Source organism: Anolis carolinensis, unplaced genomic scaffold (assembly GCF_035594765.1).
Source record: "Anolis carolinensis isolate JA03-04 unplaced genomic scaffold, rAnoCar3.1.pri scaffold_9, whole genome shotgun sequence".
Taxonomy (NCBI): domain Eukaryota; kingdom Metazoa; phylum Chordata; class Lepidosauria; order Squamata; family Dactyloidae; genus Anolis; species Anolis carolinensis.
In genome coordinates, this window is record NW_026943820.1 from 4,048,800 (window position 1) to 4,075,235 (window position 26,436).

A 26,436-nucleotide genomic window follows, 5' to 3' on the forward strand; every position below is an offset into this window, starting at 1 on the left:
CCATTGGCGTCTATGGGTGTTCATAAGACCATTGGCGCCTATGGGGATTCATAGGCAAGTTGGAAAGGAGGCCATTGGTGTCTATGGGGAGTTATAGGTGCAAGGAGACAATTGGCGTCTATGAGTGTTTGTAGGACCATTGGCACCTATGGGTGCTCAGCACCACATTGGCCAGGAGGCCATTAACATCTATGGGTGTCCAAAGGACCATTGGCATCTATAGGCATTTATAGAACCATTGGCGTCTATGGATGCTCAATGGCACATTGGACAGGATACCACTGGCATCTGTGAGTTGTTGTAGGAACATTGGTGTCTATGGGGGTCCATAGGCCCATTGGTGTCTATAGGGACCTGGATACAGGTGGAACTAATGCCGGTGAGAAAAAAGAGCCACTGAATAACAAAGGTGGCCCACGGTTTTATTCGGTGGCTACTATACAAACGGCACCCAGGGTCCCAAAAATACGAAGGCTGAGCAGGGGAGGGGAGTGTGGGTCTGTGGCTTCCGTGGACACCTCTTGGGACGGGTGACCCCAAAGTCCAATTCCCTTGACCGTTTGTAGGGCCTTCTTTGCTTTCCGAGCTCCCCGGGATCCCGTCAGGTCCGCTGGCTTCTACTCGTCCTCCTTGGGGACCGGCTCCGAGGACACGGCTTGCCCTCCGAGCCGCATCTTCTTGGTGGCCGTGACCAGCCGGGCGTAGCTCTCGGGGTCGTAGGGGTGGTGTTGCCCCCCAGGACGGGCCGCGAGCAGGGGCAGGTGGTCTTGCCGGCCGGAGCGTCGCCGTGGCCGGAAGAGCGGTGGCCGTCGCTGCTCCTCTCCGTCCCGCAAGGAGTCCGGCAAAGGCTTGGACGTGGTCTCCGGCAGGAGCATGATGCTGAGCACGGAGAGGATGGCGAAGGAGGCAAAGACCACGTGGTGCAGGAAGAAGCCACGGCTGTCGCGGATGTCCAGCAGCGGAGTGGACAGCGCGCCCACCGCTCCGGCCGCCAGGATCAGGCCCAGCCCGGCCCCCCTGCGGAAAAAAAGAAAGAAAGGGCAAGATTCGAAAGGAGGAAACCACGAAAATGAACGAAAATCTGGCTACCAGTATTAAAAAACCCAAAAATCTGAACAGTAGATGGGAACCAACACTCTGAGGGCAGAGGAGCCTCAAGGACGGCTAATGACTCTGAACAAAGGATGCCCCCCAGGCAAGAGACAAACCTTTTCAATGCTAGCTAGGGTTATTAATTGCAACATTAACGCTGACTTCCAACTGACAAAGGACTCTTGTCACACCCTGGACTCTCCACAGATATATATTTACCTTCCTTGCCTAGTTTATCCATGCCTCCCAACCTCTGAGGATGCCTGCCACAGATGTAGGTGAAACGTCAGGAGAGAATGCTTCTGGAACATGGCCTATACCTCACAACCTCTGAGGATGCCTGCCATAGATGTGGGCGAAACGTCAGAAGAGAATGCTTCTGGAACATGGCCTATACCTCACAACCTCTGAGGATGCCGGCCATAGATGTGGGCGAAACGTCAGGAGAGAATGCTTCTGGAACATGGCCTATACCTCACAACCTCTGAGAATGCCTGCCATAGATGTGGGCGAAACGTCAGGAGAGAATGCTTCTGGGACATGGCCTATACCTCACAACCTCTGAGGATGCCTGCCATAGATGTGGGTGAAACGTCAGGAGAGAATACTTCTGGAACATGGCCTATATTTAACAAGCTCTGAGGATGCCTGCCATAGATGTGGGCGAAACGTCAGGAGAGAATGCTTCTGGAACATGGCCACACAGCCCGAAAGACATACAACAACCCGGAAACCAAGGACTCTTAAAAAGACCCTCCAACTCTTCCAAACTTCTTTTTAGCAGGAAACTACAACTCCCACAAACTAGGGCAACTATAAAGGCCCTTCCAAAGAAGCTAGAGCTGACAGACAGGAGCTCACCCTGTCTCGTGGATCTGAACCGCCAACCATTAAGTCAGCAGTCCAGCTGGCACAAGGGTTTAAGACTCCAAATTAAAATACAGTAGAGTCTCACTTATCCAACATAAACGGGCCGGCAGAATGTTGGATAAAGATGTCATACTACAAAGATGGCAAGCTACAACTCCCACAACGCTTCCAAAACATGTCCAATTCCTTGTATGTGTATGTTATGTATCAGCCAAACTCAGTGCCTTACTTTCTGATCCGCAAACCTGTCAAAGGAAGACGTGTGAGTCTTAAGGCCCGCCAATCTTTCCAAGGAAGCTCCTTTTTAAGAGGAAACTACAACTCCCATAATAAAGGACACAACATACAGGCCATTTGCTGCAAATGCCTTCCAAAACCTGTCTTGTATTTGTATGTATCGGCCAACCTCAGAGCCTTGAACTACAACTCCCACCATCCAGGGCAAGTGGAAAAGCTGTGCCATGGCTGCTCGTCGTTCCTTTCACCTCTCCCAAAGCCTGTACAAATCCAAGTGTTTTTATGTTTCTGTGCCTTAGACTTTTTTTGCTTTCCCGAAACCATTTTTTGTTTTGTTTCTAGTTTCGATGAGATTGGTAAGTTTTTGGTACGTTATCATTAAAAGTGAATAAACAAACCAAAACGAATGTTCTTCCGCATCCGCAAATGCTACTAGTAATAATGATTTAAATGAGTAATTAATTTTTTTTTTTTAATCTGTGTCAGAAATGAACATACTACAAGTTGCTTCTGGTGCAAGAGAATTGGCTGTCTGCAAGGACGTTACCCAGGGGACATGGCCCGGATGTGTTACCATCCTGCTGGGAGGCTTTTATCATGTCCCTGCAAGCTAGAGCTGACAGATGGGAGCTCACCCCGCTTTGTGGATCCTACTAGGAGGCTTCTCTCATGTCCTTGCATGAGAAGCTACAGCTGACAGACGGGAGCTCACCATGCCTTGTGGATTCTGACTGGAAGGCTTCTCTCATGTCCCCACATGTGTAGCTAGAGCTGACAGACGGGAGCTCACCCCACCTTGCAGATCCTACTAGGAGGCTTCTCTCACGTCCCCGCATGGGAAGCTAGAGCTGACAGATGGGAGCTCACCCTGCCTCGCGGATTCCTACTGGGAGGCTTCTCTCATGTCCCCACATGCGAAGCTAGAGCTGACAAGCAGGAGCTCACCCCATCTCACGGATTTTGACAGTGAGGCTTCTCTCATGTCCCCGCATGTGAAGCTAGAGCTGACAGACGGGAGCTCACCCTGCCTTGTGGATTCCTACTGGGAGGCTTCTCTCATGTCCTTGCATGTGAAGCTAGAGCTGACACTCGGGAGCTCACCCCGCCTCGCGGATTCCGACTGGGAGGCTTCTCTCATGTCCCCACATGAGAAGCTAGAGCTGACAGACGGGAGCTCACCCCGTCTCGCGAATCCTACTGGGAGGCTTTTCTCATGTCCCCGCATGCAAAGCTACAGCTGACAGGCGAAAGCTGGCCCTGTCTTGAGGATCCGAACCACCAACCTTTAGGTCAGCAGTCCAGCCGGCACAAGGGTTTAAGACTCCAAATTAAAATAATATTAAAACAAAATTAAATTAAATCTTAAAGCAACATAAAATTAAAAAAAACAAAATTAAACTTCAAAACGATAATAACAACAATGATAAGACCTGACCACGGTGGGCAGAACCTCGCCGGCGAAGAGAACGCTAAGGGCGGAGACAGCTTGAGAAGCGAGAAGTCCCAAGACGGAGAAGGAGAGCACCAGCCAGGACTCGAGATCTGGAAACGGGGGAGAGAAGGGAGGGTTGGGGCAAAGGAAGGGTGAAGTGTCCCCCAGGATGCATGGCCTTCTCCCAGGTGGGCTTACACTGGGTCAGGGCCAGGAGCAGGAGCGAGGAGAGGCCGGTCAGGATGGTGCCGGCGAGCAGGGCGGCCCTGCGGCCAAAGCGGTCGACGGCCAGGCAGAGGAAGAGCAGGGCCAGGGCCTCGCTCACGGCCGGGAGGAAGTAGGCGAAGTAGAACCCGGGGCCGAAGGGGGGCAGGTTGCGCGTGAACGAGTGCCGGATCCCGCTCCCAATGAACCTGCGGAAGGGACACCGGGGTCAAATACTGGGGAGACACATGCACCCAAATATATCACTTTACTCCGGCAAATGTCACCCTCCTAAATCTATCTTAAATTGACGAATGTGGCCCCAAAATTGGAGAATTTGACCCCCCAAATATATCGTCCTCCACTGGCAAATGTGACCCCCAAATCTCGATCTTACATTGGCGAACGTGACCCCCCAAATATATCGTCTTGCACCGGCAAATGTGACCCCCAAATCTCTAACATTGGCGAACGTGACCCCCCAAATATATCGTCCTCCACTGGCAAATGTGACCCCCAAATCTCTATCTTACATTGGCGAATATGACCCCCCAAATATATCGTCCTCCACTGGCAAATGTGACCCCCAAATCTCTATCTTACATTGGCGAATATGACCCCCCAAATATATCGTCTTGCACCGGCAAATGTGACCCCCAAATCTCTATCTTACATTGGCGAATATGACCCCCCAAATATATCGTCCTCCACTGGCAAATGTGACCCCCAAATCTCTATCTTACATTGGCGAATATGACCCCCCAAATATATCGTCTTGCACCGGCAAATGTGACCCCCAAATCTCTATCTTACATTGGCGAACGTGACCCCCCAAATATATCGTCCTCCACGGGCAAATGTGACCCCCAAATCTCTATCTTACATTGGCGAATATGACCCCCCAAATATATCGTCTTGCACCGGCAAATGTGACCCCCAAATCTCTATCTTACATTGGCGAACGTGACCCCCCAAATATATCGTCCTCCACTGGCAAATGTGACCCCCAAATCTCTATCTTACATTGGCGAATATGACCCCCCAAATATATCGTCCTCCACTGGCAAATGTGACCCCCAAATCTCTATCTTACATTGGCAAACGTGACCCCCAAATATATCGTCTTGCACCGGCAAATGTGACCCCCAAATCTATCATCTTGCATTGGCAAATGTGACCCCCAAATCTATCATCCTTACATTGACAAATGTGACCCCAAAATATATCATCTTAAACTGGCAAATGTGACCCTCAAATCTATCATCTTACATTGACAAATGTGACCCCAAAATATATCCTCTTAAACTGGCAAATGTGACCCCCAAATCTATCATCTTACATTGACAAATGTGACCCCCAAATATATTATTTTGCATTGGCGAATGTCACCCCCAAATATATTATTTTGCATTGGCGAATGTCACCCCCAAATATATCATCTAACATTGGTGAATGTGACCCCCAAATCTACCATCTTACATTGGCGAATATGACCCCCCAAATATATCGTCTTGCACCGGCAAATGTGACCCCCAAATCTATCATCCTTACATTGACAAATGTGACCCCAAAATATATCATCTTAAACTGGCAAATGTGACCCTCAAATCTATCATCTTACATTGACAAATGTGACCCCAAAATATATCCTCTTAAACTGGCAAATGTGACCCCCAAATCTATCATCTTACATTGACAAATGTGACCCCCAAATATATTATTTTGCATTGGCGAATGTCACCCCCAAATATATCATCTTACATTGGCAAATGTGACCCCCAAGTCTATCATCTTACATTGATGAATGTCACCCCCAAATATATCATCTAACATTGGTGAATGTGACCCCCAAATCTATCATCTTACACTGGCGAATGTGACCCCCAAATCTATCATCTTGCATTGGCAAATGTGCCCTCAAATCTATCATCCTTACATTGACAAATGTGACCCCAAAATATATCATCTTAAACTGGCGAATGTGACCCTCAAATCTGACATTGGTGAATGTGACCCTCAAATCTATCATCTTGCACTGGAAAATGTGACCCCCAAATCTATCATCTTACACTGACAAATGTGACCCCCAAATATATTATTTTGCATTGGCGAATGTGACCCCCAAATATATCATCTAACATTGGCAAATGTGACCCCCTAAATCCATTTTACACTACCGAATATGACACCTGTTTCTTATCTGAAACAGGCAGCAGCTGCACCAAGTGACTGGACTCTATATTGTTAGTGAAATGAATGCAAAGTGATGGTGTTTTCTAGCCATTATCTGGTGCAACGTATGAGACAAGAGGAAGCACAACAACTGTCTCAACAACCCTTTTCCATGCTGCAAATTGCTGACAGAAGGAGGTGGGGAACTTCATTCAACCGCTCCTGGGCTCAGCAGGAGAACAAAGCTCTGCCGCTCAGTGCAGCTGCCGGCTCTTAAGGTAGATTGGAGGAGTCAGGAAATGGTACTTAGTTATGTATTCATAGAATCCTAGAATTAGAAGAGGCCCCCAAGGGCCATCTAATCCAACCCCCTTCTGCCTGGCAGAAAGACACGATCCAAGCCCTCCCAACAGATGGCCATCCTGACAGAATCCAGAATCATTCAAGGAAGAACTGCCTAAAGATAGTTTTAGACACTAAGTGGAAATTGAATGCAGAGTAATTGGGAGAAATGAATCATTAGGAACAGATGGCCTGTCAATAGAGCCACTTCATAGTGCAGAGACGGAATCTGTTCCAGTTTTAATTAAAATACAGTAGAGTCTCACTTATCCAACACTCATTTATCCAACGTTCTGGATTATCCAACGCATTTTTGTAGACAATGTTTCCAATACATCATGATATTTTGGTACTAAATTCGTAAATACAGTAATTACTACATAGCGTTACCATGTATTGAACTACTTTTTCTGTCAAATTTGTTGTATAACATATTTTGGTGCTTAATTTGTAAAATCATAACCTAATTTGATGTTTAATAGGCTTTTCCTTAATCCCTCCTTATTATCCAACATATTCACTTATCCATCATTCTGCCGGCCCGTTTATGTTGGATAAGTGAGACTCTACTGTATGTCAACAATGGTTAGAAATATTTAATAATTCCCAAGAAGGAATTGCATTAGGAATTGCAGTAACCCCCAGGACCATTGCATTCATTTCCCTTCAGGAAAGAAAGAGGCACTAGGGACCATGCTGCAACCTTATTATTATTATTATTATTATTATTATTATTATTATTATTATTATTATTATTATTATTATTTCTACTACTACTACTACTACTACTACTACTAGGGCACAACAAAGGGTTCCTCGCCCTTCCTGGGGCCTTTCTTACGTCGTGAATCCCAGGATGAGGCTGTTCTTCCACACGACCCGAGTGCAAAACACCTGCCAGACGCTGCTGTACTTGGGCTCCCCTTCGGACAGGTTGTCCAGTTCTACGGAGAGAACAAAGACGTGGTTACTTTGGCACAAAACACGCCGAGACGGAGATTGCATCACGGCATCTTTCCTTACGAAAGGGTCGAAGGGTTGCAAAAAGGAAGCACGGTTGACAGGACATGGCGCAATCCGTGCATGGGGAGAAACCTCACAATCATAACCACCCCAGAAGATACACCATGGAGGAGAGTGGCCCGTATTTTGCATCTACATTGCCATGGGATCGTGGGAGCTTGAGCCTTCTCCAAGTACATATACACTGGAAAATGAATGCAGTTTGGCACCACTTGAACTACAATGGCTCAATGCTGAATGGTTCTGGATATACATTAATTGGAAATGGTGGAAAGAACAGATCGTTGCCTAAGGGTTATGTGGTGATGCCTGGGTTGTCCTTTGCTCTCTAAAAGCCCACCTGCAAAGAGTTGCTCCTCTTCCAACTGGACCCCATTGCCCTCGGCTAAGCTGCGCAAAGCCGCCTTGCCTTCCTCCGTTTGGTGAGTGGCCAGCAGCCAGCGGGCCGACTCCGGGAACAGCGATGGGCACCTGCAACAATAATAATAATAATTGACAAGAAGCAACTCAAAAAGCTGACGTGATACGAGGATTTGAAGATCGAACTACAAAGACTCTGGCACAAGCCTGACAGATGGACATACAGCCCAGTGGTAATGGGCACACTGGGTACAGTGCCTAAAAACCTTGACTAGCACTTGAAAACAGTCAGCGCTGACTAAATCACCACCTGTCAGCTGCAAAAGGCCACCCTACTTGGATCTGCATGCGTTATTCTGTGATACATCACACAGTTGTAGACACTTGGGAAGTGTCCGAGGTGTGATCCAAGTGAGCCAGCAGAGTGATCTTGTTTGCTGTGTACTCATCTTGTTGTGTTAATAATAATAATAATAATAATAATAATAATAATAATAATAATAATAATAATAATAAAAAAGACCACCTGACTGGGATCTGCACGCATCATCCGAAAATATATCACACAGTCCTAAACACTTGGGAAATGTTTGACTTGTGATTTTGTGATACGAAATCCAGCATCTTGTTTGCTGTGTCATACTCTGTCTTTGTGTCAATAATAATAATAATAATAATAATAATAATAATAATAATAATAATAATATTCGTATCAGTCACAAAGCAAAGCTGGGCTGTGGCGCAGGCTGGTTAGTAGCCAGCTGCAATAAATCACTATGAGTTCGAGGTTAGCCCGTGTCGAAGTGAGCACCCGACAGTCAGATTGATGAAAAAACAACAGGAAAAACCCAGCCGCTATCAAGACCTCAAGATCGAACTTCAAAGACTCTGGCAGAAACCAGTGCAGGTGGTCCCGGTGGTGATGGGCACATTGGGTGCCGTGCCAAAAGATCTCAGCCGGCATTTGGAAACAATAGACATTGACAACATTATGATAATAATAATAATAATAATAATAATAATAATAATAATAATAATAATAATGCCCCTTGCACAAGGAAAATGTGTCTCCTTCCTCCCACCCAGCCCTTTCCTTGCATTTGTGCCAAGAGGAAGCCATGGGAAGAGGCCTGTTTGCAAGGCCTGGGTTGGGCATGGCTCTCCTTTTTCTTCAAGTCCTTGAGCATCAAGGCGCTGGTGCTCCACCAAAGAGGGTTTGCTCAGCGCCACTTGAGCGCCACTTGAGCCAAGGCATCCCTAAATGAGGGCCGAGGAGAGGGAGCGGCTGGCCAAGCGGCTCCTTTGCAATCCCAGTTTTGTGGCTGGGAAGGGAAACTGGCAAAGCAGCCTTGCAAGTCTGTCTCTGCTTAAAAGGATTCCCAGGCGATGTGCTTCCAAAGCCCAGGGCGCCTTCCATCCCTCCATCCCAGTTGGGATCCGAACTCACCACCAGCAGAGCGCCATCAGGGCCAGGGCCAGCGTGACTGCTGCTTGGAGGAGGCGCCAGTCCTTGCAGGCGGCGGCCAGGCCGGGCAGGAGCAGCTCTCCGGCCACCCAGAAGAAGCCGGACAGCATGGTGACCGTCAGCCGGTGCGCAGGGCCACACAGCTCCAGCCCTGGGAGAGAAAGAAGCAGACGCGGAGCCTCAAAGACCCGGCAAAGGAACCCAAGGCTATTTAGTTTTCCCCCCACATACAACAGAAACGCAACAAAGGTCATCCAGTCCACCCCCTATTCTATCAAGTAGGAAGACACAATCTGATCCCTCCCAACAGATGGCCATCCAGACTCAAAGATATTAAAAGCTTCCTAGAGAATAAGGCTATAGTATCATAGAATCCTAGAGTTGGAAGGGACCCCCAAAGGTCATCCAGTCTAACCCTATTCTATAACGCAGGAAGACCCCATCCGATCCCTCCCGATAGATGGCCATCCAGACTCGTAGACATTAAAAGCTTCCTAGAGAATAAGGCTATAGTATCATAGAATCCTAGAGTTGGAAGGGACCCCCCAGTCTAACCCTATTCTATAACGCAGGAAGACACAATTCAATCCCTCCCAACAGATGGCCATCCAGACCCGTAGACATTGGAAGCTCCATGGAGAAATAAGGCTACAAAATCATAGAATCCTAGCGTTGGGAGTGACCCCAAGGGCCATCCAGCCCAATCTAGCCAAGGGCCATCCAGCCCAAAAGCTATCTAGATGGTCTCATGCCATAGATAAGCAAAGAGATCTTCAAAGACCATCTAGATGGTTTCATAAGACCATCAGGAGGGATGGTCAATCCCTCCTGACAGATGGACAGACAGCCTGTTCAAAGACCTTTCACCAACCCAGGAACAAAAATTGTGTTATTATTATTCCTGCTCTAAAGCAGAATAGAGAGAGATAATGACTTCCCTATATTGTAGACACTAGACTCCTCTGGATGCAGCCTGGAATCGCATTGGTCTTTTTAGCTGCAGCATCACACTCTTGGCTCATATCAGTCATACAGTAGAGTCTCACTTATCCAACGTAAACAGGCCGGCAGAACGTTGGATAAGCGAATATGTTGGATAATAAGGATAGATTAAGGAAAAGCCTATTACACATCAAATTAGGTTATGATTTTACAAATTAAGCACCAAAACATCATGTTATACAACAAATTTGACAGAAAAAGTAGTTCATTACGCAGTAATGCTATGTAGTAATTTCTGTATTTACAAATTTAGCACCAAAATATCACAATATATTGAAAACATTGACTAAAAAAATGCGTTGGATAATTCAGAACGTTGGATAAGCGAGTGTTGGATAAGTGAGACTTTACTGTATACCTTACTACTGTCAAGCCATGGCTCTATTATTTTTCTGTATCCGGAAACTAGACTCCTCTGGATACAGCCTGGAATCGCATTGGCTTTTTTTTAGCTGCCGCATCACACTCTTGGCTCATGTTCAATCATGTATCTTACTTCTCTGGATGCAGCTTAGAATTGTATTGGCCTTTTTAGCTGCGGCATCACACTCTTGGCTCACATTCAGTCATGTACTTTACTATTGTCAAGCCATGGCTCTATTACTTTCCTCTATTTGGACAATAGACTCCTCTGGATGCAGCTTAGAATCGCATTGGCCTTTTTAGCTGCCGCATCACACTCTAGGCTCACGTTCAGTCATATATCTTATTATTGTCAAGCCATGGTTCTATTACTTTCCTGTATCCGGACACTAGACTCTTCTGGATGCAGCCTAGAATCGTATTGGCCTTTTTAGCTGCTGCAGCACACTCCTGCTCACGTTCAGTCATATATTTTACTAATGTCAAATCATGGCTCTATTAGTTTCCTGTATTCAGAAACTAGACTCTTCTGGATGCAGCCTGGAATCGGATTGGCCTTTTTAGCTGCCGCATCACACTCTAGGCTCACGTTCAGTCATATATCTTACTACTGTCAAGCCATGGCTCTATTATTTTCCTCCATCCGGACACTAGACTCCTCTGGATGCAGCTCAGAATCGTATTGGCCTTTTTAGCTGCAGCATCACACTCTTGGGATGGTACTCACTGCCAACGTAGAGGGAGAGGAAGGCGCCGGCCAAGGTTGCCCCGAAGAGCAGGTGAGTGAGAACAAACATGGCGTAACTTGTGGCTAAAGAGACTGCGAAGCCCAGCGGGACGGAGAGCACCAGCGAGGTGACGAAGGCAGTCCGGCGTCCGAACCTAATGGGTTGGAAAGGAAGAGGAATCGGAAATGGGATCCTGGCCCTTTAAGTGTCTATAGGCATGGGCCAACTTCGGCCCTCCCTCCAGGTGTTTTGGACTCCAACTCCCACAATTCCTAACCGCCTACCGGCGGTTAGGAATTGTGGGAGTTGGAGTCCAAAACACCTGGAGGGAGGGCCGAAGTTGGCCCATGCCTGGCGTAAACGAACCCATCAAAACAGAAGCATTTCCTACCTGTCGCAAACCGAACCGAAGCCCAGGTAGCCCAGAATCCACCCCAGGAGGAAAGTGGCTTGTTCCAAGGGGACCTTCCATTGCTCGGAGCAGACCAAGCCCCACTGCAAAATGGGGGGAGAAAAGGGGGAAACGGTGAGGGTCCGGAAGGGATCCAAGCAGGTGCATGCCATAAAATCTGACAGAGAAGGCACAGTGCCATCACCGCCCAAGCAGGGAGCTTTGAAATGGTTGAACTGAAGCTCTCTGAAGCTTAAGGTGCTCTTACTGCCTATGACGGGAAACCAGCTGATTCCGAATCCATCTCAAACAGACACAGAGTTTCATCTATGCTGACGATCGTGCCATCACCGCCCAAGCAGGGAGCTTTGAAATGGTTGAACTGAAGCTCTCTGAAGCTTAAGGTGCTCTTACTGCCTATGACGGGAAACCAGCTGATTCCTAATCCATCTCAAACAGACACAGAGTTTCATCTATGCTGACGATCGTGCCATCACCGCCCAAGCAGGGAGCTTTGAAATGGTTGAACTGAAGCTCTCTGAAGCTTTAGGTGCTCTTACTGCCTATGACGGGAAACCAGCTGATTCCGAATCCATCTCAAACAGACACAGAGTTTCATCTATGCTGACGATCGTGCCATCACCGCCCAAGCAGGGAGCTTTGAAATGGTTGAACTGAAGCTCTCTGAAGCTTTAGGTGCTCTTACTGCCTATGACGGGAAACCAGCTGATTCCTAATCCATATAAAACGCAGACGTGTGCTTTTCGGTGTAAGAACAGACACGCATCTCGAGCTCTGAGGATGACTTGGGAAGGAATCCCATGGAGCATACAGCACAACAACATACATGGGAGTCACTCTGGACCGTGCTCTGACTTACAAGAAGCACTGCTTGAATATCAAGCAAAAAAGGGGGCTAGAAATAATATTATACGAAAGCAGACTACCCTGTTTCCCCGAAAATAAGACATCCCCAAAAAATAAGACCTAGCAGAGGTTTTGCTGAATTGCTAAATATAAGGCCTCCCTCGAAAGTAAGACCTAGCAAAGTTTTTGTTTGGAAGCATGCTCGGCGCCTGCCAAACAAAACACCAGAGCATGCAGGATTAGTAAATGTACATACCAGTTGTACATGGAAATAATGGTAATAACAAGAAATTCTTGACTGGAGTCACAGTTTGTCTGGTTTGGTTATGTTGGTTTGTGATGAAAACTACTGTACAGTATAGAATAAATGTTCATTTTTTGTTCAACAATAAATGTGAATTCTTCTTCATAGAAAAATAAGACATCCCCTGAAAATAAGACCGAGCGCATCTTTGGGAGCAAAAAATAATAGAAGACACAGTCTTATTTTCGGGGAAACACGGTAGCACAATCACAACCAGGCACAGTGACGGCACCGGCCCTTGCGCTTGGCTACCCAGCATGGAATACATCTCACCACGTTAAAACAGGAGACGTGACTCTTAAAGAGACATGCCGCATTATCACAGGATGTCACAGGTTTTAGCCTGCCACTTTTGGACTCTTGCTTGCTGAGGTGTTCCTGTAGACCAGTGGTTCCCAAACTTATTAGGCCTACCGCCCCCTTTCCAGAAAAAATGTTACTCAGAGCCCCCTGGAAAGGGGGGCGTGGCTTAGAGGGGTGGGCGTGGCTCATGCTCAAGAGGGCGGGGCTGAGCCTCTCCCCTACCCTGTTTCCCTGAAAATAAGACATCCCCAAAAAATAAGACCTAGTAGAAGTTTTGCTGAAGTGCTAAATATAAGGCCTCCCCCGAAAGTAAGACCTAGCAAAGTTTTTGTACAGCTAGTAGTAATATATAATGCTAATATTATGCTATGCTAATAATATAATATATTGTATGTACATATAATTTGTAAGCCACCCTGAGTCCCCTTTGGGGTGAGAAGGGTGTGATACAAATGTAGTAAATAAATGCAGTAAATAATAAATAATAAATAAATTTTAGACTTAGGCTCACCCAAAGTCTGAAATGACTTGAAGGCACACAACAACAACAACAACAACAACAACAACCCTAATTAACTTGACTATCTCATTGGCCAGAAGCAGGAGCACACTTCCCATTGAAATCCTGATAAATGTATGTTGGTTAAAATTGTTTTTATTTTTAAATATTGTATTGTTCTTTCATTGTTCTTGTTCTTCTTGTTGTTGTTTTTGCACTACAAATAAGACATGTGTAGTGTGCATCGGAATTTGTTTGTATTTTTTTCAAACCCCTCAACAGTCTAAAGGATTGTGGACCGGCCCTCGGATTAAAAAGTTTGGGGACCCCTGATCTAGATGGTCTTTGAAGGTCTCTTTGCTTAGCTACAGCCTTAGGAGACCATCTAGATGGCCTTCAGGGACCCCTTACCTATGATTTTATGAGATTGTCTAGATGGCCTTTGGGGGCCACTTTCCTAACCTATGGTCTTATGAAACCATCTGGTCTTTGGAGGACTCTGTGCTTACCTATGGTCCTATGAGACCGCCTAGATGGCCTTTGAGGGTCCCTTTCAGCAATCCTAATTTTGGACTATTTCATCCTAGTCCGGCCCCGCAACAGTCTGAGGGACTCGGCTTAAAAAGTTCGAGGAGCCCTGCCTTAGGAGGACGAACACCTCCCTCCCTTTGGAGGCGCTCTGCACATGCTCAGGGTCCCGGACTCACCTGGGTGACGGCGGTGGTGCGGAGCAGGGCGCAGGGCAGGGTCCAGCTGGCGTTGGCGAAGCCCCCTCCTCCAGTGTCTCCAGTATCCTCTGCCTGGGAGGCGTTGGGGGTCCCGTGGGGGCGGCAGTCGGGGCTGGTGGTGGGGGGCAGGAGGAGGAGGAGTCGGGCGGAGAAGAAGGCGCAGGCCAGGGGGGCCAGGGGCAGCCAGGAGGACAGGGCCAGCCCCACCCGCGCCCCCGCCCCACCCCCGCCCCACGCCCACGCCACGAGCGCCTCCAGGGGCATCCCGAGGGCAGAGGGAAGAAAGAAAGAAAGAAAGAAAGAAGGAGGAAAAGTCGGAGAAGGAGGAGAGAAGGGAGACGCTCCAGACGCCGCCTCCTCTCTGAAGGAAAGAAGGAAGGAAGGAAGGAACGCCCTGCGAAGAAAAGAAGGACGCCCAGGTGAAGGAGGGAAGGAAGGAAGGGATGAAGGAAGGGAGGAGAGAAGAGGAAGGAAGGAAAAGAAGGAAGGAAGGAAGGAAGAAAAGAAGGAAGGAAGGAAGGAAAGACAAGTTAGGAAAGAAAGCAAGAAAAGGAAGGAAGGAAGGAAGGAAGGAAGGAAGGAAGGACAAGTTAGGAAAGAAAGCAAAGAAGGAAGGAAGGAAGGAAGGAAGGACAAGTTAGGAAAGAAAGCAAAGAAGGAAGGAAGGAAGGAAGGAAGGAAGGAAGGAAGGAAGGAAGGAAGGAAGGAAGGAAGGAAGGAAGGAAGGAAGGAAGGAAGGAAGGAAGGACAAGTTAAGAAAAGAACGCAAGAAAAGGAAGGAAGGAAGGAAGGAAGGAAGGAAGGAAGGAAGGAAGGAAGGAAGGAAGGAAGGAAGGAAGGAAGGAAGGAAGGAAGGACAAGTTAGGAAAGAAAGCAAAGAAGGAAGGAAGGAAGGAAGGAAGGAAGGAAGGAAGGAAGGAAGGAAGGAAGGAAGGACAAGTTAAGAAAAGAACGCAAGAAAAGGAAGGAAGGAAGGAAGGAAGGAAGCTAAGAAGGAAGGAAGGAAGGAAGGAAGGAAGCAAAGAAGGAAGGAAGGAAGGAAGAAAAGAAGGAAGGAAGGAAGGAAGGAAGAAAGGAAGAAAGGACAAGTTAAGAAAAGAACGCAAGAAAAAGGAAGGAAGGAAGGAAGGAAGGAAGGAAGGAAGGAAGGAAGGAAGGAAGGAAGGAAGGAAGGAAGGAAGGACAAGTTAGGAAAGAAAGCAAAGAAGGAAGGAAAGACCAGTTAGTAAAGAAAGCAAGGAAGGAGGGAGGGAGAGAAAGGGAAGGACGGAAAGAAGGAAAGGGAAAGGGAAGAAAGGGAAAAGAGAATGAATAAAGAAGGGAAGAAAGGAAAAGAAAAAAGGAAGGAAAAATGGAAGGAAAGGACAAAGGAATGGAAGGGAAAGAAAAGGAAAAGGGAAGGAAGGAAAGAAGGAAAGGAAGAAGGGAGGAAAGGGAAGGGAAAAGAGAAAAAAGAAGGAAAGGAAGGAAAAAGGGAGAAAAGGAAGAAAGGAAAAGAAAAAAGGGAGGAGGAGAATGGAAGGACAAAGGAATGGAAGGGAAGAAAAAGGAAAAAAGGGAAGGAAAGGAAGGAAGGAAGGAAGGAAAATAAAAAGGGAAGGGAGGAAGAAAGGGGAAGGAAGGAGGGAAAGGAAAGGACTGACCCCTTCTCCGGTCCTTTTGGGAAGCCAGCCATGAGTGCATCCACACCAGAGCTTTCCAAACTTTTCCTCTTGCTGCTCTTTTTTCAGACCTGCGTCCTTTCGCGACACGGCGATTCCGTTTTACTAGCCAAGTGGAGGTTAACACTCCTTTAGGAGTATCATACAATATATCTGTGTAGTATAATATATCTAAGTTTCATCTCATCTTGACTGTGTGAAGGAGGTTTGGAATTCCCCCCTTTACGCTTCTTCTGCCCCACCATGATTTGTGTGTCGTGGGGTTCACCACAAACGTCGGAGGAAGGCCTCGCAGAACCGCAACTCCCAGGATCCCATGTGCCCATGGCAGTTAAAGTGGGACCGGGGAGAGTGCGGATGAGCTCCCTCTGTCAGCTCCAGCGCCAGGCAAAGACATGAGAGAAGCCTCCCATAAGGATGGTAAACGCTGTAAATAAACGCTGTAAATAAATGGTAAAAACATCAAAACATCCGGGCAGTGTGTAGAAAGGCCTTCAAGGACTTAGCGGTGAATTGTGACCCTCGGTCTGATATTATTCTCTCGGGAAACCCATGTAGGTGAGCCTTAAAGCAACTCTCTTGTGGGGCTCCGTCAGAGCACAGAACTACAACTCCTAGGATATCACCATGGCAGTCAAATTGATAGCCACAAAGTATGTAAGAGGCTAAGAAACTTGGGTCTTCTCGGCCTTGCAAGTAAAGGTGGTGTCTGGGGGCAAATTCTCCCCTCTGTTGCAATGAAGGCCTGACTCAGGTGGAGATGGAGTAAGAAAGTGGTTGGACCGGAAGGACTCTCCCTTTCCTCCTCCGCTTGGCTTCCCATCTCCCCCAAAGAGCCCTGCCCAGGTGAGGAAACACACCTGTATCATTACAAGTCACCTTTGTCCCATTTCAAGTGTTTTCTCCCTTTGGAGCTCCTAAAACCAGGGCACGAAAACAAGATGTTTTGGGCGTCCCTTTGAAGCAAAAGCAGTGGTGCAAAATAGGTAAAGGTTAGGTAAGTCCAGTTGTGTTCGACTCTGGGGGTTGGTGCTCATCTCCTTTTCTAAGCTGAAGAACCGGCGTTGTCCTTAGACACCTCCAAGGTCATGTGGCCATTGGCATGACTGCATGGAGCGCCGTTACCTTCCTGCCAGAGCAGTACCTATTCATCTACTCACATTTGCAGTTTTCAAACTGCTAGGTTGGCATGATTGCATGGAGCGCCATTACCTTCCTGCCAGAGCAGTACCTATTCATCTACTCACATTTGCAGTTTTCGAACTGCTAGGTTGGCATGATTGCATGGAGCGCCATTACCTTCCTGCCAGAGCAGTACCTATTCATCTACTCACATTTGCAGTTTTCGAACTGCTAGGTTGACATGATTGCATGGAGCGGTTACCTTCCTGCCGGAGCAGTACCTATTGATCTACTCACATTTGCAGTTTTCGAACTGCTAGGTTGACATGATTGCATGGAGCGCTGTTACTTTCCTGCCGGAGCAGTACCTATTGATCTACTCACATTTGCAGTTTTCAAACTGCTAGGTTGACATGATTGCATGGAGCGCTGTTACTTTCCTGCCGGAGCAGTACCTATTGATCTACTCACATTTGCAGTTTTCGAACTGCTAGGTTGGCATGATTGCATGGAGCGCCGTTACCTTCCTGCCAGAGCAGTACCTATTGATCTACTAACATTTGTAGTTTTTGAACTGCTAGGTTGGCATGACTGTATAGAGCAGTTACCTTCCTGCCAGAGCAGTACCTATTCATCTACTCACATTTGCAGTTTTCAAACTGCTAGGTTGGCATGACTGCATAGAGCAGTTACCTTCCTGCCAGAGCAGTACCTATTCATCTACTCACATTTGCATGTTTTCGAACTGCTAGGTTGGCAGAAGCTGGGGCTAACACCGGGCGCTCACTCTGCTCCCCGGATTCAAACCACATCTTCCAAATGCAAACACGTTCGTTTGATTTCGTAGGTAACTTTCTGTGCTCCTTAACCACGGCTCCTGCTTCCGACTCTTCCTTTTTTTGCTTTTGGATAGGAAACCAGATCCGGCGGTTTGGCAAAAGCAACCTTCTTCAGGTTATGCTCCTGCGGCTTGGACCCTTTGCAAAACTCTTTCCTGTTTCCTCATTGCAAAGAAGGCACGCTTTTGCAATCTGGGCCTCCCAAGCCACAGGGAAAAAACCTCCCCATGTTGCATCTACACTCTACAATTGATGCAGTTTGACGCCGCTTTCACTGCTATGGCACCCTGCGAGTTTGTAGTTTGGTGAAATCACTCTCCGACCAGGAAGTCTCGGGACCTTGTGAAACTACAACTCCCAGGCTGGGAAGTCTCTGGGCCTTGTGAAACTACAACTCTCAGGGTCTTGTGAAACTACAACTCCCAGGCCAGGAAGTCTCTGGGCATTGTGAAACTACAACTCTCAGGGTCTTGGAAGCTACAACTCCCAGGCCAGGAAGTCTCTGGGCATTGTGAAACTACAACTCCCAGGCTGGGAAGTATCGGGGTCTTGTGAAACTACAACTCCCAGGCCGGGAAGTCTCGGGGCCTTGTGAAACTACAGCTCCCAGGAATCAATGGCATTGCATGAATTAGTATAAAACTGATTAAAAAAATACAAGGTGAAATACCTTTTGACCAAAAACAGGCAACAGCAACGGCATTGTCTGTAGTCTCAAACAATGGCAGGTGAAGTGGCGTCAAACTGCATTCTTCCTACAGTGTAGATGTATCTGAAGACTTTGGCTTGACCTGGATTAGAATGGATACTCAGCCTTGGAAAACTCATTGCCCAACCCTAGACAAGTGACACTCTCTCAGCCTCAGCATCATCATATTGTCTCACTTCTCCAACTAAGTGAGTTTTACAAAAAAATTTTGCATCTCAGAGCTGACTTTTTAAGGCCTTCAACTTGTAGCTCTTTACCACCATCTCGTGGCACAAAGCTGGAAGTTCTTCCTCGTATGTTCAGCTGCTGATCCATTCCTGTTTGCTGTGTGCCATGGAAAAGAATAGGAAATGGTTAAGGGAGAGGCAGTGGGCGGAGTCATGCAAATTCCACACCAATTGAGAGAGAAAGGAACACTGGGATGTCTGTGGTGGAGGAAAATCAGGAAATCTAGGATGAAATTGTCCCTGTATGAAAGTCTTCACATATTCACATACATATTTTTGTTGTCGAAGGTTTTCATAGCTGGGATCACAAGGTTGTTGTGTGTTTTCCAGGCTGTATGGAACATGACCATACAGCCCGGAAAACACACAACCACCCCATACATATCTTCACTTTTATTATGTGTATAGATATTTATATGAGACTCAAAAGTGGCCAACAATACTAAAAATACAAGATGTAATGTAAAACCCTAAAATGAATCAACAGTATAACAACAACAACAACTTGGGAAGTGTCCGACGTGTGATCCAATACAACAGCTAGCAGAGTGTCGCTGTGGACTCATCTTGTTGTGTTTCAAATAATACTACTAATAATAATAAAGATAATAATAATAATAATAATAGACATTGACAAAATTACAATCTGCCAATTGCAAAAGGCCACCCTACTGGGATCTGCGAACATCATCTGAAAATACATCACACAGTTCAAAACACTTGGGAAGTGTTCGACTTGTGATTTTGTGATACGAATAATAGAAAAAAATAATAAATGTAATAATAATATCAGAGTGAAATAATACATGTATTAATAATAATAAAAATAGAGTAAAATAAATGTAATAGTAGCAACAATAAGAGAAAAATAATAAATGTAATAATACCAATAATAATAGAGAAAAATAATAAATGTACCATATATTCTCGAGTATAAGCTGACCCAAATATAAGCCAACCAGGATCCTCACCCGAGTATAAGCCGAGGGGGGCTTTTTCAGTCTTAAAAAAAGAGCTGAAAAACTAGGCTTATACTCGAGTATATACAGTATATCTCATTTGTGGTGTCATACTATGTCTTTGTGTCAATAATAATAATATTGCAAGGAAATAATAATGGCTCTGGCTCACGAATGGGACCCTGAAGAAGGAGACAGAAGGCCTGATCCTTGCAACCCACGAGCAAGCCATCAGAACAAATGCAATTCAGGCCAGGATCGAAAAATCAGCTGATGACCCAAAATGCAGACTGTGCAAGGAAACCGACAAAACCATTGATCATATCCTCAGCTGCTGTAAGAAAATTGCACAGACAGACTACAAACAGAGGCACAACTACGTGGCTCAAATGATTCATTGGAACTTATGCCTCAAGTACCACCTTCCAGCAGCAAAGAACTGGTGGGATCACAAACCTGAAAAAGTATTGGAAAATGAACATGCAAAGATACTGTGGGACTTCCGAATACAGACTGACAAAGTTCTGGAATACAACACACCAGACCTCAGCCGGCATTTGGAAACAATAGACATTGACAAAATCACGATCTGCCAACTGCAAAAGGCCACCCTGCTGGGATCTGCGCGCATCATCCGAAAATACATCATACAGTCCTAGACACTTGGGAAGCGTTCGACTTGTGATTTTGTGATATGAAATCCAGCATATCTACCTTGTTTGCTGTGTCATAATAAAATAATAATAATAAATAGCGTTCCCAAAATATAAACTCAGTGGAAATCAAGAGACACGAGGTTAAGAAAAAAAAACCCTTTATTTACGAACATTATCTCTCCAGGGACAGAGCATCACTGTGCTCCTTTATGTACATGCAACGGTAGAAAATAACATCTCTATTTGCCTTTGTATTTTGCCTCTTTCCGCAGCTAAAAGGGCCACCGGTGTGGCGGCAGAGCAAGCGGGCAGCACCAGCGCTGCCAAGGACATATATATATATACAGAAACTACATTGGTAGAAAAAAGGAAGGAAGGAAAGAAGGGAAAAGGACATTGTGGTATTTCAGACAACACACCCTTGCCGCTGCTTCAATCCCATATTGTTTGCCAAGTCGTACAAGATACAAAGGGAGCGAATTGACTGGTGAAAGTGTCTTTATTTACATGTATATATTTATATATGTATATATTTACATACACACATTAAGAAGTCGGGCAGAAGTATTTCAACAAAGGGATATATATATCAGTCTATTTACCTATCGTATCTCAATGTCCCGATCATGATGCAAGAAAGGAGTTCTATTCCTGCCCTTATCCTAAAATTAGGCTGATTTTTGGAAAGCCTATTATTAAATTCTTTAATAAGGTAAGGCTATTTATAAGATAGAGCTCCATCGCTGTGTGTTCTCCCCAAATTGAGAACAGGTTCAACTAACTAAATAAACCTGGATTTGAAAATGGCAGTGATCAAAACTTCTGCAAACTCCGTGTAATGGACAGTGAAGTCTAGGAAATGATGGGAACTGCAGTACTTTCAGGAGGGAAAAAAACCTCTTCTGCCTCTTCCTCTCCCTTTGCAAGAAACTATGGATTTTCTAAGAAAGTTTGGACCAGCTTCACACCCAAAACCGTTACCTCTGCTGCTTCTCCAAATTCAACAAAAATGTTAATCCTGAGACTCTTGGGATTGGATCTGAATTTAAGATAAAGGTTAGGTAAAAGTTTTCCCCTGACATTAATTCCAGCCGTGTCCGACTCTGTGGGTTGGTGCTCATCTCCATTTCTAAGCCAAAGAGCCAGCAGAGTTTTGTGGGGAAGGAGTTGCCAAGCTCATTCATCGCTATGGTAAGTGCCTAGATTTGAATGGCGACTATATTGAGAAGTGGTATTTGGGTGTGGCTTTCAACTGCATATGATAAATGTTTTCTCCTATACATTGTTCATTTTTAATTCCAAAACGTAATCTACTTTCTGGATAACCCTCGTACACTCCACTCCTCTGGTGACACAGTGGGTTAAACTGCTGGGCTGCTGAACTTGCAGACAAAAAGGTCGGTGGTTTCGAATCCTGGGAGCGCGATGAGCTCCTGCTGTTAGCCCCACCTTGTGCCAACCTAGCAGTTCGAAAACATGCAAATGTGAGTAGATCAATAGGTACCATTCCAGTGGGAAGGTAATGGTACTCCATGCAGTCATGACCTTGGAGGCGTCTATGGACAACGCCGGCTCTTCAGCTTAGAAATGGAAATGAGCACCAAGCTTTGGACTTGACTAGACTTAATGTCAGGAAAAATTTTTTTACCTTTACCTAAACCCACTTGCTTCACTGCCAACAGAACCTCTGAAGATGCCATTAGCCACCGAGGCAGGCAAAACGTCAAGAGAAAATGCTGCTGTAACATGGCCAGAAAATTCACAACAACCCAGTGATTCCGGCCATGAAAGCCTTTGACAACTGATTAACCCAAAATGCTCCATCCTTCCAAATATTCAAACATAACAAGAGGAAAGGAAGACAAAGGGCTGGGCTGGCAATCTGGGCACCTGCCGGTTCTGCTGGGCCAGGGTCACTACGATCCAATAGAAGGGGTATTTATTTTTCAACCTGAACGCAGGAAAAAACCGGGAGAGAGAGAAAGAAAAATAGAAAGATAGGTAAGGGGGGGGGGGGAGTGCTGCCTTGCGCGCAAACTCGATCCATACCCAGGCTCATTTTTAATTAATTTATTTATTTCTTTACACATGACTGAAAGTGATGTTACAGTACATAAGTTATTTACAACTGTGCAGTAATGTGTTGCAAAATAAATTATCTAGAAGGCAGCAAAAAAGTACATTGTTAATGTATATAAAACTGTACAGATTTTCTTTTTTTTAATTAACGGGATACAATTTCATTTTTTTCTCATTTTTTTTTAATAATGAGTATTGGCTCTTTGTAGTGTTTCCTCTTTTTTACTTTTCTTAATTTTTTTTATTTTTCAAGTTAACGTCCTCCGAAAGAGAAACCAACAAACAAACAAACGGAAAAAATAAAACGAAAAAAAAGAAATGCCCAAGATTAAAGGAAAATATATATATATTTATATATATTTATATATATATATATTTATATATATATATATAAACCGTATACGGAGACTCCCGCTTTTATTTAAAAACAGAACTTGCAAAGTCCTCGCTCTGCCTGCCACTTACTTGGGGTGGGGTGCCGGATGCTGCCTCCTGCGTAGGTGTGGTTCGGGGGAGCGGGAACTCGGGACGGCGCGGCAACAACGTTAGCCACCTTGCCGCCGACGTGAAGCTCAAAACTCCCCTTCCCGCCCCCGTTTTGCCTGCCAATCCTGCCCAGGAAGCCCTTTCCTCGCCCCTCCAGCAAACGGAAAGATCGAAGCACTGGAAACGGCCGTGATTGCGAAGGCGTGGTGCCTACAGGGCCAGCCGGCGGCTGATGCCCCGCAGGGAGAGATTGTCCAAGGAGTCTTCCTGCTCCCTGCTTTCCATCAGTCTCTTCCCGGCTGCCTTTTAGTCCTACACAGGCCTCGCGCTACTTCTGCCGGCCTTCCGGGAGTCCTCTCCTTTTGCCCCCGTTGCAAAGAAAGTGCCGTTTGTGTGTCTTTTGCGTTGTGTCTGTTCCGTTAGGTGTTCCCGTTTTGATTTGTGTTGTTTCTTCTGCCTCCTCCTCGTCCGGCTAGGGATTCATCAGCAAGCGGCCAGAGGGCCCCGTGGTTCGCAGGGCAACGGAGGTCTCGGTGGTGGGGAACGGGCGCCCGCCCTCCGTCCCCCCACCGTTGTCGCGTGCCGGTTTGCAGCACAGCGGCAGCAGCCAGAGCGGTCTCCTCCCGGCCCCCGAGGGCCCTGTCATGCCGGCAAGAGCACAAAGTCGTCGTTGACGTCCACCATTGGCACGTAGAAGGAGGGCACCTCGTTCACGCAGAGGGACTTGTGCCCGGCAGGGTCCAGCTCCTGCACTTTCAGCTGCCACTCCATGCGCTGCACTGCGTTCAAGGCGGCCGCTTCGTGCTGCTGCCGCATCAAGAGGCACGTCTGGACCCAGAGGAGGAGGAGACAGAAAGAGGAACAGAGTGAGAGGCAGGCAAAACCCACCCAAAGGTTTTTTACATTTGAATGTAATAATAATAACAACAACAACCACCACCACCACCACCACCACCACCACCACCACCACTTGGGAAGTGTTCGACTTGTGATTTTGTGATATGAAATCCAGCATATCTATCTTGTTTGCTGTGTCATAATAAAATAATAACAACAACTTTATTTATACCCCGCCACCACCTCCCCACAGGGAATCGGGGTGGCTTACATGGGGCAGAGGCCCAAACAAAATAAGGACAAAATAAACAGCAACATAATACAAATCACAATATAAAAAAGATAAAACAGCAATACAATATGAAACAAGAGTATTAGAACAGTTAAAGCCAATCAATTAAAACAACAATACAAGGATAAAAATTGCATTTAAAACACCTAAATGGTAAGGCCATAATTTATTTATTTTATTTTATTTACAGTATTTATATTCCGCACTTCTCACCCCAAAGGGGACTCAGGGCGGATCACATTGCACACATATAAGGCAAACATTCAATGCCATAACATAGAACAGAGACAGAGACAAACGCTGGCACGGGCTGGCTTCGAACTCATGACCTCTTGGTCAGAGTGATTTGTTGCAGCTGGCTGCTAACCAGCCTGCGCCACAGCCCGGCCTTATAATAAATTCAGGATAGATTATTAAAAACCCTCTTAGGCTGATTAGTTAATGGCTGTCTCAGCATAATGTGCTACTGCAGGGCCTGCACAACCTGAGGCACCCCAGATGTTTTGGACTTCAACTCCCAAAATTCCTGACCAGGGCTAGAGGGCCTATTACAGCGTCTCTCTCCGTTTTTGAGCCAATGCCTTAGAGCAGGCACAGGCTGTTAGGAATTGTGGGCTGGGCTGTAGCACAGCTGGTAAATCACCAGCAGTAATAAGATCTACCAACCGAAAGGTGGCCAGTTCGAAGCCTGGTCAGGTGAGCACTTGACCTCAAGCCCAGCTCACTGTTTACCTAAGCAGTTCGAAAAGAGTTTATAAGCTGTAAGTAGTGAAATTATACAAATTGCAGGGGAGGTATTTTACGATACCATAAATAACAAGACCAGAAATGCGGTGACAAAGGAGGAAGTCCTGTTGGCTCTTCATCACAGAGAATGAAGCAACAGCACCCCCTGTGACTGAATCTGAGTGCAACCTCAACCTCCAAGACACCCAAAAACTGGACTTGCAAGACTATATACCTCCTTTTGTCTGTCTTATTCTGTTCTGTCCTATCTCTGAACGGCATTGAATGTTTGCCATGTATGTGTACTGTGATCTGCCGAGTCCCCTTGGGGAGATAGGGTGGAATATAAATAAAGTGTTGTTGTTGTTGTTGTTGTTGTTGTTGTTACTAATCCAAAACACCTGGAAGGCCAAAGTTTGCCCACACCTACCTTAGAGTTACAGTTTTCAACATGGTGCTCATAGCTTACTAAGACTGATATCACTGCTGGGTCATTCAATGCCAAGTGGTCTAACATTTTAAAAAGTTCCCACCATCATGTTCTCCAATTTTGTTCAAATTTTAGCTGTAGCACCAGTCAGGTGTTAAATTAAGATTCCCAAAATTGGATGCCTCTAATTGCAAGAGCGGCGGATCTAGACCTCCTTATATGAAGGGTAGTCAGTCAGCATGCACACAACATTGAACAAAACGCCATTTTTGGGATCTAATAAAATTGAAACTAAATGTATAAGAATGGCTAGGAAATTGAAATCCTGTACAGTTTTTTTCCTGCTGATTCCAATGAAATTAATTTTAACACGATGGATGCAAGATCCAGTCAAACAAGTCGACACAAAGTGTGCATCTAAATGTGTCATGACAAATTTTGACCAATATTCAGACTGCGACCATTTCCATGCAAACGAAGACATGGACTTGAAATTTTGACCAAGCATGATTGATGCTTGTGCTGGACATAAGACTGCCAAATTTGCACCAACCCCCAGAGTCTGACACGACTAGACTTGACGTCAGGGGGAAACCTTTACCTAATACCCTTGCATTATAAATTTATCCAAAAGGAAAACATGACTAGTTGGTTAGGTAGGATATTAAAACTGCTGGAGAAGGGGAAAGGGGCTTAGGAGCTCAACACAAAAAGGAGGATGGCTCCTGCTCGTCCTGTTGGCAGGTGAGGGTTGAATCCAATGCGAGTGGATTGCTTCTCTGTGCCATCCTCAGCATCGCCAATTCCTTTCTGTGGCCTGTTTCTTCTGGGAAGCCATTGCCCACCCTTTACCCACTCAACCGTCTTTCTGAAAACACAAGGATTCCATCCAGGACAGGGGTCTCTCAGTACCTACTGCTCACCTTCATTCGGTCATATTTATCGTCCACGTCCTGCAACCAGGAAATGAACTGGCGGGCGTTGAAACGGTCTCTGACAGATTTGTTTTCGTCTCCCTGAGAAAGAAAAAA

General features: G+C 46.0%; 2 protein-coding genes across 9 annotated transcripts in view; both read right to left on the minus strand.

Annotated features, from left to right (window-relative positions):
• Positions 1 to 403: 403 nt before the first annotated feature.
• Positions 404 to 15,377, minus strand: slc22a31 (solute carrier family 22 member 31). Its single transcript, XM_008120644.3, has 9 exons — positions 14,362 to 15,377; positions 11,682 to 11,785; positions 11,290 to 11,444; positions 9,180 to 9,348; positions 7,713 to 7,843; positions 7,191 to 7,293; positions 3,830 to 4,044; positions 3,630 to 3,741; positions 404 to 1,017 (listed from the first exon to the last, which is right to left on the minus strand). Exons 1-9 carry the CDS (start codon positions 14,644 to 14,646, stop codon positions 618 to 620), a joined length of 1,674 nt encoding a protein of 557 aa, XP_008118851.2. The 5' UTR covers positions 14,647 to 15,377; the 3' UTR covers positions 404 to 617.
• A 7,233-nt stretch (positions 15,378 to 22,610) lies between these two features.
• Positions 22,611 to 26,436, minus strand: part of ankrd11 (ankyrin repeat domain containing 11) — a 142,237-nt gene continuing 138,411 nt past the window's right edge. For all 8 annotated transcript variants that reach the window (XM_008120648.3, XM_003227439.4, XM_008120645.3 and 5 more), the window contains 2 exons: positions 26,329 to 26,421; positions 22,611 to 23,948 (listed from right to left, as the gene is read on the minus strand). In XM_008120648.3, coding sequence (XP_008118855.2) covers positions 23,763 to 23,948; positions 26,329 to 26,421 — 279 coding nt within the window. In that variant the 3' untranslated portion in view covers positions 22,611 to 23,762. The remainder of the gene's footprint in view (positions 23,949 to 26,328; positions 26,422 to 26,436) is intronic.

Coding starts and splice junctions, on each gene's coding strand:
- slc22a31 (XM_008120644.3), bottom strand. CDS start 14,646: ATGCCCCTGGAGGCGCTCGTGGCGTGGGCGTGGGGCGGGGGTGGGGCG. Junction 11,786..14,361: donor GCACCACCGCCGTCACCCAG/GTGAGTCCGGGA, acceptor CCCATTTTGCAG/TGGGGCTTGGTCTGCTCCGA. Junction 7,294..7,712: donor AGAGGAGCAACTCTTTGCAG/GTGGGCTTTTAG, acceptor TTCTCTCCGTAG/AACTGGACAACCTGTCCGAA.